Source organism: Melanostigma gelatinosum (genome assembly GCF_949748355.1).
Source record: "Melanostigma gelatinosum genome assembly, chromosome: 12".
Classification (NCBI taxonomy): domain Eukaryota; kingdom Metazoa; phylum Chordata; class Actinopteri; order Perciformes; family Zoarcidae; genus Melanostigma; species Melanostigma gelatinosum.
Genome location: NC_136645.1, coordinates 14,843,460 through 14,863,511, shown reverse-complemented (window position 1 = coordinate 14,863,511; position 20,052 = coordinate 14,843,460). Strand labels below are relative to the sequence as shown.

Genomic DNA, 20,052 nt, shown 5'->3' with positions numbered 1-20,052 from the left:
CAGTGGTACTGATATTCATCTGTGCTCATACTTTTTCAGATGGCGTATTGTTGTGCATGGTGGTATTGACGGCTTTAGTCGTTTAATCGTGTACTTGAGTGCCGCCACCAACAATCGAGCAGCAACAGTCCTAAGAATCTTTAGTTTTGTGTGTGTAACCAATTTACCCTTGAGTGTGCATGTCAAGGGGCAAGCCCACTCAACATTAGCCCTCTTATAAAAAGAAAGGACTGTCCTTTCCCTGTCCTCTGCACTGCCTCCAAGATCCATGGTCAGATATAATGACTTTCCAGTTGCATGCTGGCTTAAAATGTCTTCTTTGAATCTCGTTGCTGCCTCACTGGGATTTGAAAGAATTTTCCAATCTAAAAAAAGTTTTAGAATTTACTGCCAGATTGGGGGATGTTTTTACTTCTTTTTTTTTCCAGTGCACCATATCGCTGCATTGTTTTCCAGAATGAGGCCACAGGCTGTTTCCAAGTGGCCGCGACGCCGTTCTCACCGACCAATAACAGCCACAAGCGAGACACGCGTTCCTACAGGACAGCCAAACATGGCTCATTTCACCGCATTATCAACAGAGGACAATCACTAACTTGTGAACAATTGTATTTAAATAAAGGCATTGAAGACAGGCAAATCATGATTCTACAGTGTCTAAATAGACCAGATTACTAACCAAGTATTTATTCAGACACTGCAGTATTTAAACACTTAAGCAATATACTAACTCAGTGGTTTGTGCAGGCCACGTTCTTCCAAAAACAGGTGTATTATCTACATTACCCATTCACCCTGTCCGACAAACATGAATGAAAAACCCACTCGGCATATTTTACATCAGATATATTTAGCATAAGGCTGTGAGTGTATAGTCTCTGTGACACAAAAACCTACTTCCCCGTTTCACAAGCGTTAAATATTTGAAAGTACTCCATGCTGAGCTACAGAAAGGAGGGAGGGAGGGAGGCATTGATTGACAACTGGAAGCAGCGTACTGAATCTCAGAATAACAGCACGAAATACTGATCATTTTTCTCAGCTCTTTAGCTGAAATATTTATCTTTCTTTAAAAGAGATGTGAAAACACACGACATGTTGTCCAAACTAATTGCAAATGCAGGGGAAGTACACTCACTCAGAAATGTCATGATACGGTTCTCCCTTATAATTAAACATGGAGACAAACTACTAATCCGATAGTTCCTGATAATAAGGAAAGGTGACAATTCACATTCCACAACTGAAATACCATGGACAGAGACTTCAAGTGAGAAAACATAGGAAAGCAGGACAGTGTATACATTATTGTACAAGCACACAAAAAAGCAAGTGCTTGTCAAATAAAAAGATGCTGAAGCTTCACTCACCATTGAATAATGTCTGTGTTGGACCTTCTGTAGAGCTTCTTTTAAGGGCAGCTGAGCTAACTGGGCCTTTCCTGAGAGAAACAGCATGGCTCCTGTGTTTGGTAATGAACATTTCCATAAAGTGTGGGAAGAAGAAGATACACCTTCTACAAATGGCCATGCTTTGGGTGTAACGGTAGAGGCAGCTCACGCTACGCAATGGTAAAGTGCTGCTAACAGACAGCCGCTAACATATGGCTGCGTTTCCTTCGGTTCTCCTCGCGTCGTGGACCCATGTATCCAGGTGCGTCTTTCTTCAGGCGCGGTGACGTTGCTACCTGGCCTCCACACAGAGATGTATCAGGACAGCGGCAGGCATGTGTGCTATATGTTGCTCGCCAACAGGCAAAGAGTCTGATGGCCTGAATCTCTGTCAACTTCTCTTCTCGGTTGTGTTGGACCTGTATGTGTCATGTCGGCAATAAAAGACCTGGATTAGGTTGAGCTTCATCAACTCTCGTGGTTGACCATATCATACTTTCCTGTGCCCTTAGCTCAAACAAAAATGTAACCTCACTTTTATTCTAGTGGTGTTCCAATAACAGCGGCCGTTTGACCCTGACCTTACTATTGGCTGCAGGTCATTTTGACCATTTACCGTAGTACTAATGTGATAGGATTCATTTAAAAAAGTGAGAGTTGATTTTTTTTATCTTACATAACTGATCATTTGTATAAACATGGGACAGAGTTCACAATTTGTTAAAAAATGTTAGTCCTCTGACTTTCAAATGTTGAAAGAGATTAACAAATAAATGTTGCATGTTTAAATATATCTGTTTCCTACCATCATTGTTGTGGAAATAATTGTTAATTATTGTGAGGAATAATTAACATAAACGTGATCAGACAGTCGCTTCACATATATTATTATTATTAAAAGGTGATCTGTGCAATTTTGTTATTCAGGAAGTTTGTATCAAACAAGTAGCCATTCGTACTGCTCAGTACCCTTAAAGTAGCTCTCGGCTTCAAAAAGGTTGGTGACCCCTGCTGTAAGGTATTGCTGAGATTACAATGAAGTAAATAAAACTATCTATAACATACTCATTCAATGCTCAGTTATAAGGTTGATATGAGTAAAGTAAAAAAGATAGAAACACATTTGCTCATTGCTGCAGAGACCCACGTATGCTGTAAATGTGTCGGCCTATTAGGTGAATAACTGCATGTGTACTGCAGCGGTGCAGAGGTATAAAGTAGATCAAATGTGAAAACAAGCAATGTACAAGTACCTCAACATGGAGTATGTGTCCCACTGGTTTACTGTGGTTGTTTGCTTTTCTTTTTAACATTCCCAGGTGACTAAAGCATTCTCCTATTGATTTCACTAACTTTAAATTTGTTCATGGTTTAAATGTTTCATCCACATTTTCCAAACTTTTGCAATGTAACTAAGTTGTTTTGCTCAACAGATGTCCTAATAATAATAAAACTTCTATCACAGTAGAAGTTTTATTATTATTTGAACATCTGTTAATGTTATTATTATTAGGACATCTGTTAACTTCTACTGTGATAGTAGAAGTTAACAGATGTTCTAATAATCTAAACTTCTACTGCGATAGACAGCACACTATTCCCGATCGGGCCGCACGTTTTGATGTATTTTTCACGCTGCTGTTGGCAACGCTGTGTGAGGAGAAGCGTGCCAAACTTTCGAATAAAGATTAGTATGATTGAGCCCAAGACCAACGTCAAACATAAACCTTCCTTTTATATGCTGTGCCGTGGGATGTGACAATAAAAAGTGAGACCTGAATATTTGATTCAAAAGATTAACATTGCCTAAAGAAGGAAACAGAAGTCAGAAAGGTTTTGCAGCAATTAAAGAGGGCCGAGTGGAGGATAGCTAAACCATCACATGCAGGACACCTCCCAAACAAACCGGTCAGAGTGAAGCCTCGCTCATTTGAAATGGTTTCTAATCAAGTAATTAGAGCCATAGTTTACTCATTTAAACAGGAGCGGTGCAAACAAACACAATTCAAACACCAAGCAACTAACGCTAGTTAAACAAAGTCTCCACAACACAAACTCAGTGTGCTAGAGTTCTAATGGCTACTCCAATGTCTGGATGTAGTTTGAGTTGATTCCAGCTGTCTGTATTCATTTGCATGGAGGAGTAATTGTCTGCCTTCCTCCAGCATCCAACAGCCTAAACTCAACCTTCCAGGTGCAGACAGGCCGTGTCTCCATCTTGAGGATGAACCGGACTGAACCCATCCTGAAGGCATTGGCCCGAGGCCTGTGCTGTCAAAAAGACAGCAGTGGTGCTATGGTCATGTCATGAAATGTCCGTTAGCCCCACCACTTTTATTCCCGTTTGCTGTGGGTCCAAGCAAAGTATATTCTTCATTTTACTAAAGAGATCAAATGTTTGTGACATTGTGTGTGTGTGTGAATGTTCGCAGCCATCACAAATTCCTGTTATGTTCCTATATTAGACCTGAAGTTCTGCTTTCTCTTTTATATTTGAATAGATTTTACTTGAGCGTGGTATGTTTTGCAGGATTTACCAGCTTCAGATTGCAACACATTCACGAAGCTTCACTCCAGCTACAGGGCCCGCCTCTGCATACAGATGCTCCCTGCATGTCAGCTTCCATACCAGGCTGATGGAACAAATGTCGCACCTTGCCCTTTCTGTTAATGCACCACCCCCCAGCACACCTCTCGCCCATGTAATGAGCCCTGGAAGAAAACAAATCGCACTACAAGAGAGAGCAAGTTGATGACTGATGATTGTAAATCCATTCAGAGATAAACACTGTCCCAGTCAACTGCCTGCCCACAATCTAAGAACGCGCCCAGCTTTGTCAAACGTAGTCATGCACAACCGAATATTAAACATGGACGTCTTGCTGACAGCAGCCTGACTGCGCAGTTATCGAGTTGCCTTATTATACTGGATACATCCTCTGTGTCGAGCTCCATGCCTGCATTTTATGTGTGCAGCTCTAGTGCTCCGCCGTTACAAGCGTGATGAAGTCTAACAAACGCCTGCAGAACAAATGTGCGTAAGTGCTGCAATTTTTCTTTTTTTTTACCTCCAAAACCCTCAGACATAAAAATTTGATTTAAAATGCACAATCATTAAATTACAGAAAGGTTTTCATTCACACATTTGTATTCATGTAATTCAGGGCTGCATGTTCAGTGCATCTAATTGGATCTAAAGATAACAGATAGTAAGAGTGGAGACCTCCTAAAGAGCAGCCCATGTTGCCACACTGGTGCAAAAATGTTCACAAATGATTGCAAACAGAAGTTCGAGGAGGAAATATCTGCGGACCATGTATGCTTTGAATAAACTGCATTGTGCACTATGAGGCAACATTCCAAGGCGGCATAATACAAATGTGGAAATAGTTTATTTGCATCCATCCTCCTGCCACAATTCATCCATCCTCCTGGCAGCAAATACAATGACATTGTTCTCGTCATCGTCCTTGCCTCCTCCCAAAGCTTTCTGACTCTCTATAAAGTACTGGTTGGGGTGATTGAGCGAGAAATTGGCTTCCTCAATCTGCTCAAGGAAGTAAAGAAAACACAGGGGAGGAAGGAGAATAGACGTCACAAGAGGCAGGTTGGTGGCATATTGATTGGTTGATTGATTGGTTGAATCAATGTTATCTCATCTGCTATGAGATGGTCGTGTAACATCTGCTTCATTGGAGACGATGTGGAATTTATTAACAATGATGAGGACAGCAGGCTTTCATGGCCAAATTAGCGTTCTAATTGAGTGAAAAGATGAAAAGCCCTTTCAGGATGTAGAATGTCAAAATCACTCATGAGGAGTAAAAACCTATGAATCCATCAACACGCTCAAGCTCTCTCAAATGCTCTTCCTGGGACATTTTACACCATTTGTAAAACAACTGGCCAATTGTGATTGATGTTTTAAAAACCATGAACTGAGAGTCAATGTTTTAAATTAATTGTTGAACAATTAGAGTGAAGAAAATCATTTTCTAAAAATAGTTGTGATGTGTTTTAATGGCAATTATGGAGGAGTTTTACTACTTCCTCGAAAAATATTATAATGTATCTGCATTGGGCCTAAAGGGTTGTTGATCAATACACATATAAACTTGTACTTAAATATCATACATACATCCATCCATCATAGTGTATTAGACAGTTTGTAGTTTTTGAAGTTGATCTTGTAAAATGTTCAGCAGAGTCGCAGTAGTTTACACAATGGCGTTCCAGGTGAATGGGTGTGTTTGAATGTGAATTTATAGGAAACGACCAAACATCTGAAACATGTCTTGCATTTAAAGTCACAAGTAAGAATGCTTTGAGTTTCAGACCGTGGTTCCTTCTTTCAATCGCTGCTTCTCTAAAAATGAGGCGCTTGAGTGTGACTGAAAGGGATGATGACTCAAGCATCCAAACTAAAACAGATTAAATTAAACAAGTGTCCATGGGGGCCTAAAAAGATCTGAACGCTATAATAAACCTGTGAAAATTAAGTGGCTATGACAGCCAGCTGATGATGGAGGTGATGACAGTTCTGGGTCTCTCCTGAGGACCAAACCCCCGTCTCTGACAAAAGGTAGCCCCAGTTACACCCGGCTTCTAATTAAATCTGCACTTACGTTGTGAGTCAGCTCAAAGTACTTCTGGCACGCCAGCTGAAAGTGCATCCCTTTAACCAGCTCCAGGATCTGAGACAAAAAAAAGGTAGACGGTAGAAAGAATGAAGAAACTGGCTTATATGGGACTATGTTCTTTCCCTAAACTGTTAAACCGTAGATACCGACACAGTACATTTACACACGATGATGTCACGAGATCTTTGCAAACGCAGAGAAAACAGATCACAGGCTTATTTGGGCTACTTTAAATATTAATGCCCTGATTCCTATTTTTTTTACTTTCTGGTTTTCTTAAGCTCTGCAAAGCTGAAAAGAGATGATGTGCGCAGATATGTTGAAGCCCGGGCCGTGGCTGCTTCACATAAGACCTCTCACAATCTGGTACTACACTAAAAGCACTGGAGTGTTGGCGACGGCATATTCAGGGTAACTCACCTGCTAAAATATCAATCCAAAGGTCTCCAGCACACAGTTAAAAAAAAAGAAAAAAGAGCGCGAACGCGAGAGAGACTCTGTGGAACCTGCCTGGTTTTGGCTGTTTCATTCTTTCATTATTCCCTATATCCCTGAAGGCTGCCTTCAGCGTGATACTGCTACAAGCACGCTCATCACCGGGGCTGGTTTTAGATCAGTGATGAGCACTTCTTACTTTATGCCAAAATGATGCAGTTTTTTATTATTTTGTTCACTGGAATTCCAGGAACATTTAGCAAAAGATGCACACAAAACACACGTTAAAACGAGTAAACACCAGCTGTGTTGTGATTGGAGTTATTTTTCCTCTCATGCAAAAGGAGAAAAGTACCACACCAGTGTGATATTTTTACTCACTGGTGTGGTACCTCCCTTCACTTAGCACTTCCTGTCCAATTAGCGGGGTTTATCCTGGACTGGAAGGTTCTTAGGGGATTAGAGAAACAGCATGCCGAACATCCACACTAGATCATTCTAGAACAGCCTTTACATTGCAGCTCATGCAGAAATAAACCTCTACTGTATGGAGATCTATCAGAAACTAATAAATGCTTTAAGATAAACATTATTTTATGAACATCCATGCGATAAGAGGAGAAATGTCCCCCGTTAGAAGCAGATAGCGGAGGCTAGTCTGAGGCCCAGCCTAGACAGGACGGCACCCACCTGACTGATCCCACTGGGAGACACTTTGTAGGCCTGAAGCTTCTGCTTCAGCAGTTCTGGGTCAGTGTGACGGAAAGGACAGCCTAGAAACACAAAGTTCAAATGTATTACAATGCATCAACACATAGATTCACAGTTAACATGGCACATTACTTGTTTCACTGATGGGGGGGGGGGGGTGGCTGAAATAGTCCGTCATTAAAAATACCAGCATTTAGAGCCTCACATGCAATCTCCACTATCAGTTGTGTCAGTTTCCAGGCAAAGCACTTGAAGTAAAAAGCCTGATAATGGCGGCTGAGTGGCTCATCACACGGGTAATGGCGTCTTCCGACAGTCATCAACTCACCATGATGGTCGCCTTGGCTGGGTGGGTTTGATAAAATCACCTTCATGCAACTGTAGGGGGTGTAGTCTGTTCGCTTGCCTTCTTTGCCAAACATGTGGCGCACGCTGTAGGCATATGCTTTGTCAAACTAGAGAGGAAGAGAGCCAGGAAAGGAGACAGGAGGCATTAGTGGGGATGAGAGCGCGAGAGGCACAAGGTTGGGGTGAAAAGAGACACGGTCGTACATCACGTCACTTCTGACTGTTTTCCTCAATGAAATATAGAACGATTAGAGAGAACCTGCTGTACAGGTGTCGTCACACTCCAGATAGCTGAATTATGGATATTCTTTCCATTTTAATTGCTTTTGACCCTTATCCTGCAGAGCACTTTGATACAACATGAACAGTGTGTTTTCAATAGAAAAGGAGCTCCCAAATACACCGTAGCAGTATCTACTCCTACCTCACTTAAAAAAGGAATTTTATTAGAGTATCTTCATTTTAAACTACCGTATACGACTAAAACGCATCCCAGAAGGAAGTGTTGAACATGTTCCTCCTCTGGATCTATTTGACAGCTATAGTTACTCGTTATAAGATATTTCCCATTTCATTTAACTAACTGTCCCAGGCCCAAAGACAACATTATCCAATGTGGCTAAAGAAAGACAGAAATGGAAACACATTCCAGGTGTTTGTGTTCTCACTTCTTTGCCCATCTCAGCATTATTGGAGGGGGCCTGACCTTTTAGTTGAGAGACAACTAACTAGGTTACAGTCAACCTATGCGAGTCACTGATTTAATAGCTGGGAAAAAAAAGTTACATGATCTCTCAAAAAGCAAACACGAGTAAAGTGTATTCATAAACTTTAAAGTGCCAGACCTCTGCAAACCGTCACACCATCGTCTGTCCAGGTTGTTCCAAACCAGAACTCCCTTCAGACTTCCTATCGGGACTCATGCGACACACTCTTCACAGTGAGCTTCTTCTCTACGTACAGAGCTCGTGTGCAACAGTTAAACGTGATTTACAGGAACCCTGCCTCTAAAAATCAAACAGTAAAACACCAACAGTGTGCTGCGCCAGTAGCAGAACAGGATCACCAGCACTGCTCCCATCATAACACGTAAATGTTGCAATAAAACCCTTGAACTTGCTAATGTGACAAGCTGCAGCGGCAATCCACAGATCCATAAAGTCTTCATGAAGTACACTAAATCAAATATTAATTATGTGAAGCGCGGGAGGATTCAAGAGGCTGTTTCCCGATTTAAGATCCCCCTACTCTATTAAAACTCCACTGGCACTAAAGTGTGTTTAATATGCATTATGTGAAATAATTAGGACATAAAAAGATCCTATGTGGTCTAAAAAGAAGACACACTAAGAAATGATGAACTCTCACTGAGGTGGCCTGACTTTATTCTTACTTTGCTAACAATGGAAATTAAAGTCACAAGAACTACGCCGTTTTCTAAAAGACGTTCGATTTGTCCTTAAAAAACAGACAATGCAGGCTACAATGCAGCCTGCAGTTTGTTGACAACTTGTCCTATTTTTACTCGCATTGAACGCAACCCCTCTGAAAAATATTCCCACCGTGTTCCTACACCCCAGCCCACACTTCAGATAATCCTGGATCTACTGTGGGTTTCTGAATTCCCTCGGTTTGGAGGTCAGCCGTGTTAGAGTCTGCACACAAGCACAAAGCGGCATTAAAAGAACAGCAGAGCCGCCGCTCCTCTGGTGCACATCTTGGCTCACGGGGCTTCGTCACTGAAACACATCCCCCCACACTGCAGGACACATTCACAGAAACCTGAGGCGATGGAGACGGCGAACTAGGACACACTCAAGGGGATGACGTACGCGAATGTGTGTGTAAACTTGGCATGGCTTCTTAGGCGCCGTCAGTCCACAGTGACTGATGTGCCTGCAGCTCAGATTCCTCTTACATGTAATACCATTAAAATAAGTCCAAGACAGCTGCAGGTTCGTGTCCTGGTCCTGTGCATGCTGGCTCACTATGCCGGTTCAGGCATAGTTCACACGACATGACTTTAGCCCTGATTCTCCCCTCTCTCTCGCGGTTATGGAGCTTCCGGACAAAAAGCCTCAGATGTTCAACGATGTGAGCCACGAGGCTCACGGCTGCCTCTCAGACGCATTCCAGATATCTGGCAGCCTACACATCTGGATACGTCGGGGAACTACAGCCAATGAGAGCCGGGACCAAAGGTTGAGGGGGAGGTCCTGGCGGATGGGTCGCCTCGCCTCTAGCCGACCTGTATACGAGATAAGGTGACGTATTGGTCGATATTCGGTTTACTGAATGAATGTCAAGTCGCTGAAATAGTGAAGACGTCCCAATGAATTCCTAAATCCTAATTCAAGAATGTTAACGTTGCCTCTCTTGTCTGCCTTCAAGAACAAAAGTGAAGTGAAAAGTGATATTGTGTTTATGCAGCCGGGGGCTACTTTCAAATGTACTGACAATACCAGTCATAAAAACACAACATGGTGTATATTTGTAACCACACTTGAGAGCAGTTAATAGAAAGTGTCATCTAATAAAAACCCTCCGTTGCTAAAAGGGACCCCAGAGCAAAGCAAAGCCAGAACAAGAACAATGGCGTCAGTGAGTGGAAATTAATTAACCCGAAGTTAACATCTGTAAAACAAGCAGTCCTACCCCGAGGGAAACGCAACCCGCTAACTCGTTGAATGTGGTTCAAACAGACACTCTCGCGAACTTCATGTGGCAAAAAAATAAATAAAAATGGATAGATCAAGTTGATTTCATCTTTAACAGGCGTCGGTAACAAAGATGCACAAAAAGGGGTGCCGGGAAATCTTTAGATGGTTTGACTAAATGTCTGCACACAAACAAAAAACCCCTCTTTCTGAATTTAGTCTTTAGAACTCAGAAATAACTGCCCTGACGTCAAACATGTTCTGCTGCTGCAGTGCGAAACCCTTTCAAAGAGCTCCACAAATGACTGGGGGTATTTTCGTTTACTTTCATCCCGGATGAGTAACGCAGCAACCTTGTTCGTTCTCATTATCGTTGAATGCTTGAATACAGGTGGTCATTGCAGTCAATGGGTACACCAGCAGGAAACTCATTTCTACAATTATACAAGGAAAGTGTATTTTTAGAGGGAGAGTCCACGTCACTTTTAATGCTTCATACTCAAAGTATGAAGGGAGTTTTGGTTTGGGACAACCTGGACAGACCATATTGAGGTTAAATATTATGAACACACTTCACTTGTTTACTCCTCGACTTTGATGTTTTGCTTTTGAAGGTTTTTCCAGTGAGATACATTTTTGAAATTAGTTTCTATTCACAGCATGTTCACTGAGGATTTTGGGAATGCTTTAGCCTCTTCGTCACTCACATTAGTTATGATACATTTCTGTATAGACAACTCTGCCTTTTACCAACTGCATATTATTGTATCTTTCCTCCTTCTGTCTACAAACGTGTTCTTTTGCACAGGCTAAGAGATGTGAAAAGCATTACAAAAGAGACAACATATCTGATGAACAGCTAAATACATGAAGGACTCTCTGTGTGTCTTTGTCTGGTCAGAACCATTTGATGCATCTTCTGATTACAACAGAAACTGGGGCCCCAGCAGTAAACAGGGGGCTCAAGATCTCCCACCACTTTGTCTGGCTGCTGCAACACATGTCGCCGGACTGGAAAGAGTGCAGACCGCCCGGAGCTACATGGCAGCCATGAGCTCTACTACTACTCCCAATAATAATCTAAAAGACAACACGGCTCGGGGATCAAGGCACACACACACACACACAAAAGGTTCTGTAACAAATATATCGAACATTTCACAGTTGTGGAACGTTAAACAGCCCAAATGTGTCAGTTTATTTCCTGTTGCAGTGCAAGAAATACTGAATATAGAAGGAGGAAGGGTCGTTACATCACTGAACTCACGTTGGTGCCAAGCCGGTGGTATTCTGCATGCATTCAAGAGTTATTGATATTTAATAATAGTCAGGAGGGCTAACGTTAGACAGCTTTCTCTGTTATTGTCAGCCGTTATGCCTCTCTAAATCAGGACCTTTGTACCGGTAGTTGTTTGTTCGTCAATGAACCGAGTCAGCATTTACACTTTGTTTAGCTAACGATAGCCAGACACATCTGTGTTGAAACGTCCAACATTCATTTGGATATAAAGCGTAATAGAAACAGACGGGGAGCTGCAGGGTTGGTGAATGATGGCACATTTTACAGCCTCTAGCTTGATAGCCGTCATGATGTACGTGTATGTTAGCCAAATAGACGTCCTGAATGGTTTGACTGCTGAAACTAAGGATCATTTTCATTTGAATTCATTGATCTTGAAAAATTGATGCAGAGGGAAGAAAATGTAATGAAAGATGGGAAAGCGAATACATGTTTGTGCTTCAAGGAGAGAAACGGGTCTGTCTTCTGTGTTATGAGGCGTGTCGGTGATGAAGGATACAATTCACGACGGCATTTTGACACCAAACACGGAGCTAAATTTAGCCTCCAAGAAAAACATCAAACTGTCCAAGAATTAAAAGGCAGACTGCAATCACAGCAGAATATATTTACACAGCTACAGCCCAGTGCATGCTAAAGGTATGTGAGCAGAGCTCCGACCAGATACAGACTTTTACAAATGTCAGTTTGTGAAGAAACACCATCGCAGACCGAGTTCATGAACTAGCAGCAATCTAACAACACAGCAGCTAAGAGACGAGCAGGTACTTGTGTTTTTAATGAACTGTTGATGAAAGCACAGACAACACGGATACAGAGCATCTATCCATGTTCATCAGACCTGACTCTCAGTGAGCAGCTCTTGGATGTAGCTGCCATGCACAGGACGACGACAGGGAGGAACATTAGTGATGCAGAGAGGTGACACAAACAGCTTTGAACAAAGTTAATGTAATAACTTGTGTTTGATATTTGTCTTTGTTATTTTCTTTAATAGTTTGATCTTTGATAGAGTCATGTGGGTTTCTTAACCCTCAATTAAAATGATTTATGTTATAATAACAGAAATGTGTTTAAATATAATTTTTCATTCATAAAACTACATGTACAATATTTTTACACTTAAATAAACAACAATCAAATGCAGAGAGTTATTTAACAATATGTTCGGGAGAAGTTAGTTATACAGTCTTACAGTTACAACCGGCCCTTTGAGGGCGACCGTGATGCTGATGTGGCCCAGAGTGGAAATGAGTTTGACACCCCTGCTCTGTAGTGTTCACGGTAAAGTCACGTCTGTGAAGGCAAACTGATACAAGCCTAATTATCGATAGAACAGTTATTCTCTTGACAGCGTGGCTTGATACCATAGTTCACAACTGTTAAATAAATGCTGGTGCAGTCCAGGCTCGTTTAGAATAGAAATAATATATATAATAGAAATAGATAAATATGAATATTTAAAGCATGATAACAATGCACAGGATGAAATTCTATCTGTTCTATGTGAACTGTTCCATCAGGTGGAGTATCCTGTCACTTTCGTCTCCTATTCACATAAAGAGAAGTGATTATCTTCATGCAAAACAAACCGTAATGTCTTTACTGCATCTCGCTCTTCTATTGAGAGACACGACATCTGCGACCACAAGCACTTAAGTCTTCATTAGCACTGAGTGCATGCAAATAATGCTACCAGGGAGATGCATTCTTCTCAATACAGCTTTGATGGGGTCACGTCATCGCGAATGAACCAGCACCGGCCATTTAGGCGTTGAATGGCACTATGGCAGGGTAAAATAGTCTTTGTCAAGCCGCCGCAGTCTCTGTAATTGATGGCAGAGACTTCACATTTAACAGGACATTCAGCAGTCAAAAGTAATACCGTAAAACACATCACGGCATTCATGTTGTCAGCATTACCTTGTCAGCATCCACTTTGCCTCGTATGAACTCCGACCTCCAGAACTGCAGCGCCTGCTCCAGGGAGAGGCCGATCCCTTTGAGGAAGAGGCCGTACTGCATGCGGCCGCCGTGGCGGAGATGGTGGTTCTCTCGGATGGACTGGTGGAGCTGCCTCATACAGAGCGGGAAGGACTTTCCCGAAAGCTGGAGGCGGACAACAATACCACTGTAATCCATCTGTACACGTGACTATCTATTCTTATATTTGATTTCATATCTTCTTTTTGACTCTAAAGTGGCACTAAATGCACTTTATTTTCATTCCTAGCTCTGTGCCACGAGAATAAATACAAACCGTATTATACGCTTTACACCACACATTCCTCGGGCTAAACGGCAACTTAAACTTGACATTTAAGGAGGAGACGGCCAATGACACTTACTGAATCAATTTGATCCAAGGAGATTTTCCCAACATTCTTCTGGATGCTGTAATCCTGTCCCACATAGGCATGACTAAAACAAAAACGCATTGTTACAAAAGATCAGGACTGTGACAAATAAAACCAGTTTAGAAGCAATCAGGGCCATGGAATCTGATTAGATATTAGTTCACTCAATGTAATCAAAGTAAGAGCCGCCATTGAAGACTAGACGCAATCAGACGCAACCAACACAGAAATACAGTACAGTGCATGAGAAGCATTAGTCCTAAATATTGAAAAACAGTGACTGTAACAATAGGAATAGACGACGCTGCACACGGAGCCAGGCAACACAAATACCCACAACATCTGGACTTCACCACAAGGACAGATTGGGTTTACTCAGGCCAGCCACAAGCTGCCGTTCTTTGGTGCCAAAGATCAATCCTGCTAAATCTCTTCTTCTTCTTTTCTCCAAACGGAGTCCTGGCAAAGTGCCAGCATAGTTATTAATCCTGCCGCTGCTTACCTGAGGTGGTTAAGGAGCGGTTGGAGCCGTTCATCAGAATGCACTGCTGGTAGCGAGCGCGCTGTCAGCTGCAGGTGAGATGGACATCACATGAGTAATGCTAGAGAGCGCTTTTCAAAAGGACAGCCCAACATTGCAGGGTGAGTACAAAGATGAAGTACTTCACAGGATAAAATGTAAATAAAGCTACATTAACGTAATTTACTGTTTCTTTAATGTCATTATATGACCCCATCCTGGAACATCTGTATACACCCCCCTGATCCTGATGTTTGGTTTTCCTATCTCAGTTAGAAGTGAACTTTTCAGCTGAGAGTGTGAGAGTGTGACTGGATGTTCATCCCTCCCAAACAGATAGCTTTACTTTGTTTAATTGCTTTATGAACATGGACTCCAATCAGCAAACAAACACAAGTCCACAGTCTATCACTTCTACGACTGCCTTACACACACACGCTTCAGACAGCCACTATATTTCTGTTGTTTTCTGCTAAAATGAAGAGCCAACAAATAACAAGAGTGATATGGAGAAGCAGCTTTCAATTTCATGCCTTTTTAATGACACAGTCTCTGCGCTGTCCCCAGTGGGCGTAAATAACCATTATAGCAACACAAACAGTCACAGTTACAAGGAAAATTGTTTTAGAGCATTATTCCATTCCAACAGTTAGTGGTCCGGATAATTAGCAGGAAATGGGAGAATGGCAGAACTGGTCCAAGTTGCTCTTTTTTAGTTGCTTTTCCTGTTGCAATTTGGAGAAGATGGTCCTGCTGTCGGTCCCATGATGGAGGACATGTGTTGAAGCAAATCAAGTGCATGTTGCCCACTATGAAAACATTAGTGCAGCGGCAACGACTTTCTCTACTACACCAAGGACACACAACCTGGTATCCAATCAGGCTTTGGACTCCAGACCGGGTTCTGCAGCCAGTGGAGTCCTGAGAGGAGTCTTCACTCTTCACAGAACTCGCCCACAATAAACAGTTTACCTTCTCTCTGTGAAGGTAAACACACATCAGAGCAGCGGGCCAAGATGCTCTGCATGCATTGTAAGATGAGTGAGCTACATTAAGAACTACTCACTAAATCACGATTGTGTAATTGTATTAAATCGAGCACATTCAGGTAGTGAGTTTTAAACGAGAGCTCCGATAGGCTGTTTAGATCTCTGGCTAAACAGAAGCCGCTCTTTGTCATGAACACGGGCAACACACTGATTGAAAGTGACGACACGGTTAAATACAAAAAGGGTCAAACAACAAAACCAAAACAAGAAAAAATGCTCCTTTGTTCAAACTGCCGAATCATTTTCGAAGAACAAAGCAATGAGCTGCCGGCTCTACGGTAGACGCAAAGCGCTGCTTTGGAAAGCCATTGAAACCGGCGTCTCTTTGGACCAGATGAAGCATGACGCACACACGAAACATCATCGCCGTGACATCGTTTCCCACTTGAGAGACACGTACAAGTCATAATTAAAACAAATGCATCTATGGGATCTGGGTCAAGACTGTTTGTGTTATGTGTTGGTTAAAAAGGAGTGAATTATCTTTTCTGTGACACATGCATGACCAGTGCAGACTTGTGTGCAAACTTATTTGAACCTCGCATTTCTCCAGTTTTCCTCTAAGGCCCTGAAGGCAACAACCACGGTTCTAACTTCAGATATAGGACAGGAGGTGTGATGGTGAGGGGGAGATTTCCTTGGCACACTGTGGGCCTCTTAGGACCAATTGAGCATCATTTAAACTCCAGTTTCAACTGAAACAGTGAAGAGCTTCAAACACTTACTGCTAGAGCTTTAGACAGCCGGGTGCGGAAATCGTTGAGAACAATGGTGACGATGTCCTGGTGAGGGATGTACACGTAGCCCGCTTTCAGGTACACTTTCCTTGTTCGCACGAGATCCAGGGCATCCTGAAATGGGACCTTTAAAGAAAAACAAAAAAATATTTGAAATAACGAATGCATTTAAAAGATATAGCTGTTAATACTCTGAATGCGTAGTGAATGTCAGGATGCTGAGGCCCACCCTTAGCTGTGTGTATTCTACTGATGTTATATAAAAGGCAGTGTGATGATTTACATGCTCTTAACAAATACTGCAAAGTAAATTCAAAGTCAAGGCCATCGTATTTTCACCTCTCCTTCTTTCATTTAATAGACAACAGACGACTTAAATCCATTCAACTGTGAAATGATATGAAAGAGAAAGAGAAAGAGAAAGAGAGAGAGAGAGAGAGAGAGAGAGAGAGAGAAACTCACTTTGTAGAAGTCCTGCTCCTCCACAGTGATTCCACTGACGGTGTAACTGGAGTTGACGAGTTTATCCCGCAGAGGCTTCTTCTCCTCGACACTAATCTGAAGAGTTATTGATGACAAAGGTCAGTGAAGAGCAGCAGAGGCTTCGCTGCGTCCATGTTAATACAGTGACGGCTGAGGCTCGTGGGAGCCAAACATCATTTGTCAGATACAGGTGTGGTTCTCCTCCTTGCTTCACACACAATGTGTTGATGGATTGTTAAAAGAGTTGCTTTTTCATTTTCCTCCTTCAAATATGCATCTCCGTTTTCGAAAACCTGGCTCGGTTCTTTCCTTAATTGGGTCTGAAGACTCACTTAAAATGAAAAGAGAAACTAAACACACTTATTATTCACATTTGATGAAGAGTACTGTGACTGTTAAAAATAGCATTGATCGACATTTATCACTTCTGAAATCTCATTTGATCACAAATACATTATTTCGCCACAAAATTAGAGCACAAAAAAAAAACCTCTTTCAACATTTAAACTTTTAAATCACCAATGAAGGAAACCCTTAAGATTCACGTGTGTTAAATCGATCAAACAGCTCCATCTAGTGGAAATACAATTCAACACAAATGTTACTTTTCCTTTTCTTGGTTAGTTTCTATTTCCGGTATACATTTTGACGGTTTCTTTAGAATTACATATTTTAGGCTTTCAGATCAGTCCACAAGCCTTTACATTCACAGATGTGGCCAGATGTGAACCAATAAAAGCACCGGAGGTGAAAATAATATTGTATTATTTTTATTTTTTTGCAAAAATTAACCTTTTGAGTTAAGTAAATTCAATTAGAAAACAGGCTTTTGAAATATGTAACCGCAGACATACTCACAGTGTCGTACTGCAGATTATTTCTGTGAAGAAATTCAAGCTTCTGTGGCGGATACAGTTCATTGAAGCGGTAGCGGAAAAGATCCACTTCCTGTTGTATAAACCACCGCCTCAGATCCTCCCTTTACAATTCAATTGGAAATAAACATTCAGTTGCATTATTTTTTTTTAATTACATTTGATTTGACAACGAACTCACTTACTACTAAACTTACGTTTGGCAGTAGGCCAGTCTGAGGATGAAGTGGGAGATGTGGTCCTTTCTTCGTTTCTCATATTCACTCGGTCCAGCCTGAGGTTTCCTGTCATCCTTAACGGGTGAAAGCAGGTACACAATGTTTAAAGATAGTTGTTTTCATTATTCACTACTATAATCTTAGCTGTGAGGTCAAATCCAAATAACAGATTTATTAAATAGAGTTTTGTGGCTCTGTATACATAACAGGTACTGCAGTCATGTTTACACTATCTGTACTCTATCTACAGTGACTTTGGCTCTAGTAATTAATTTGTAGTTTGCAAAGTAAGCAGCTACCTGTATGCCTCTGAGATAAGCTCTTTTGTGTTTTGATACTGCCATTCACTCGCTTTACAGAAGATGTCGTCATTTTCATGGATTATCATCTTCACTGTCAGCCAGGTGAACGATTATGAAATAATTTGAGGTTATGAAAAAGTGCTAACAAGTCAATTTTACCTTGTTTGACGCTGTACTACAGAATCGACCGGAGCCGTAGAAGTCAATGCTGCAGATCAAGCTAAATACATAGCACCAGCCACAGGCGTGTTTTACTAACAGTCACAGGTGTTTCTGTTATTCAGCCTACCACCATTGATATGAACAAGATGGTCAAAATAACTGAACTACATGCCTGTTTAACAGTACAGATCAGTCGTATTAGTCTGCATGGGTTTTGGCTTAGTGTACCCAAATAAAGTGGCATCTGATTGCAGTTTCAGCCGACCACCAACCCAATGGAGTACAGTGTCCAGCAATAACTACCGACATACACTGCATGCAGGGTTCAAACGTTTTGCCCACCTGCCAAATGGTTAGTGCATGTTCAATGTTGGCAGCTTTGGTGTTATTTGGCTGGTGAGTGAAGCACCAGGCACTTGGCTGGTGCTAACTTTGAGCCCTGCCTGCATGAAAGTAAAGATTTGGTAAACTGTCATGACGAAATCTCTTCATGATGAAGCTTTAGGACTCATGACAGGTAGTAGATGTAGCACTGCTAAACATACTCACAGCATCTGGTCTGTAAGGAAAGTTCAGGGCTTTAGACTCAGAATCCAGTTTCTTTTTGTACATATCGGACCGCTTCACGTAGCTCACGCCCAAATTCTCAATGGTCTTCAACACTGCAGTGGCATTAAATTAACACATTTTAAATATCAGGCATTTGAACACATTTTGAACACATTATGCATTTCACAAAAGCAGAGAAAACACCACATACAGAAAATGCCAACAGTTCAAAATATCATCAGACGAGCACGAGACCCAGGTCTTACGTTTCAGCCGATCCACAGAAAATGCCTCAAATTCAGTGAGACAGATGTTTTCCAGAGGTGGCTGCCCGTAGAACTGCAGAGGATGTCCATAGAGCTCCGTCTGAGAGTTGGTGATGAACTTCCTTCTTCTGCTGGAAAACTGCATGGTTCCTGATGGAGAGAGAAAACAAGAGTGTTTTGAATAAAGACAGTCGGCCACTAGTAGTCAGCATGCTGACATGTTTGCAGTAACTTCCAGTGTGAGCTTCAACAAATGGTCATGGAAATTAAATAAGTTGCACGACTTGTGCTTTATTTCTGTTTCAGCTTTAATGTCTTCACCTGGGTGTCGGTTTGGAAAATAAATGAAAATGATATATTGGATACTTGAGGTGTCAACAATTAGCAATCCATTGACCCTAATTGGTTTTGACAAATCAAAGGATCCTATTTACAAAAACAAAATCGATAAATGACCTAACCTGTTACTAACGTTGTGCCATTCTACGTGCAGAAGTAGCACCACACATAATTTAACTAGCTTTAACTTTTATCTGCAAAAACCTGTGTAGAAACGGCTTTACTAAACTCAGTAAGGTACTTAGGAGCTGCTTCCATACGACAGAATAAAGAATAGCAACGTCTTTGTGGCTAGCAGACAGCAAACTACCTTGTTCAAAGGGTTGAAGACGGTAAACGTCTAACACGAGCTCAGCAACTTATCACACGATACACACCACGTACTGGAACAACATTTAACGTATTTATTGTCGTTATTACCGAACACACGACGGGGGTTTGCTTCTTCTTCTCTGCTCAATCCCGCCAAACAAAGTCGACTGTTCATACGCGGGTAAATGATGACGACACAGGAAGAGAGGCCTGTCACGTGTGTGCGCTCGTTTAGTTGTACCACGTGACCCGCTATTTCACCCCGGTCAATGAGGACTTCTATAAAAAGTTAAGAAAAGACAAAAACTTCACAATGTTCTATCATCGTGAACTAGTCGTGTAGTCAAAATGTTTGAAACAAAGCATGGTTTGTACATCACATTATTTTCATGACTCGACCT

At 41.7% G+C, this 20,052-nt stretch overlaps 1 protein-coding gene across 1 annotated transcript in view; it reads right to left on the bottom strand.

Annotated features, from left to right (window-relative positions):
* The window catches only part of LOC306785743 (DNA primase large subunit-like), a gene marked incomplete at its 3' end in the record, with an annotated part of 40,647 nt that extends 20,848 nt beyond the window's left edge, over positions 1-19,799 (bottom strand). The window contains exons 1-14 of the mRNA XM_079280198.1: positions 19,760-19,799; positions 19,001-19,150; positions 18,735-18,847; positions 17,701-17,795; positions 17,487-17,607; positions 16,608-16,703; positions 16,134-16,271; positions 14,342-14,409; positions 13,831-13,903; positions 13,406-13,591; positions 7,506-7,632; positions 7,157-7,239; positions 6,017-6,085; positions 4,837-4,938 (exon numbers count right to left, since the gene is read on the bottom strand). Coding sequence (XP_079136324.1) covers positions 4,837-4,938; positions 6,017-6,085; positions 7,157-7,239; positions 7,506-7,632; positions 13,406-13,591; positions 13,831-13,903; positions 14,342-14,409; positions 16,134-16,271; positions 16,608-16,703; positions 17,487-17,607; positions 17,701-17,795; positions 18,735-18,847; positions 19,001-19,145 — 1,416 coding nt within the window. The 5' untranslated portion in view covers positions 19,146-19,150; positions 19,760-19,799. The remainder of the gene's footprint in view (positions 1-4,836; positions 4,939-6,016; positions 6,086-7,156; positions 7,240-7,505; positions 7,633-13,405; positions 13,592-13,830; positions 13,904-14,341; positions 14,410-16,133; positions 16,272-16,607; positions 16,704-17,486; positions 17,608-17,700; positions 17,796-18,734; positions 18,848-19,000; positions 19,151-19,759) is intronic.
* Positions 19,800-20,052: the final 253 nt, after the last annotated feature.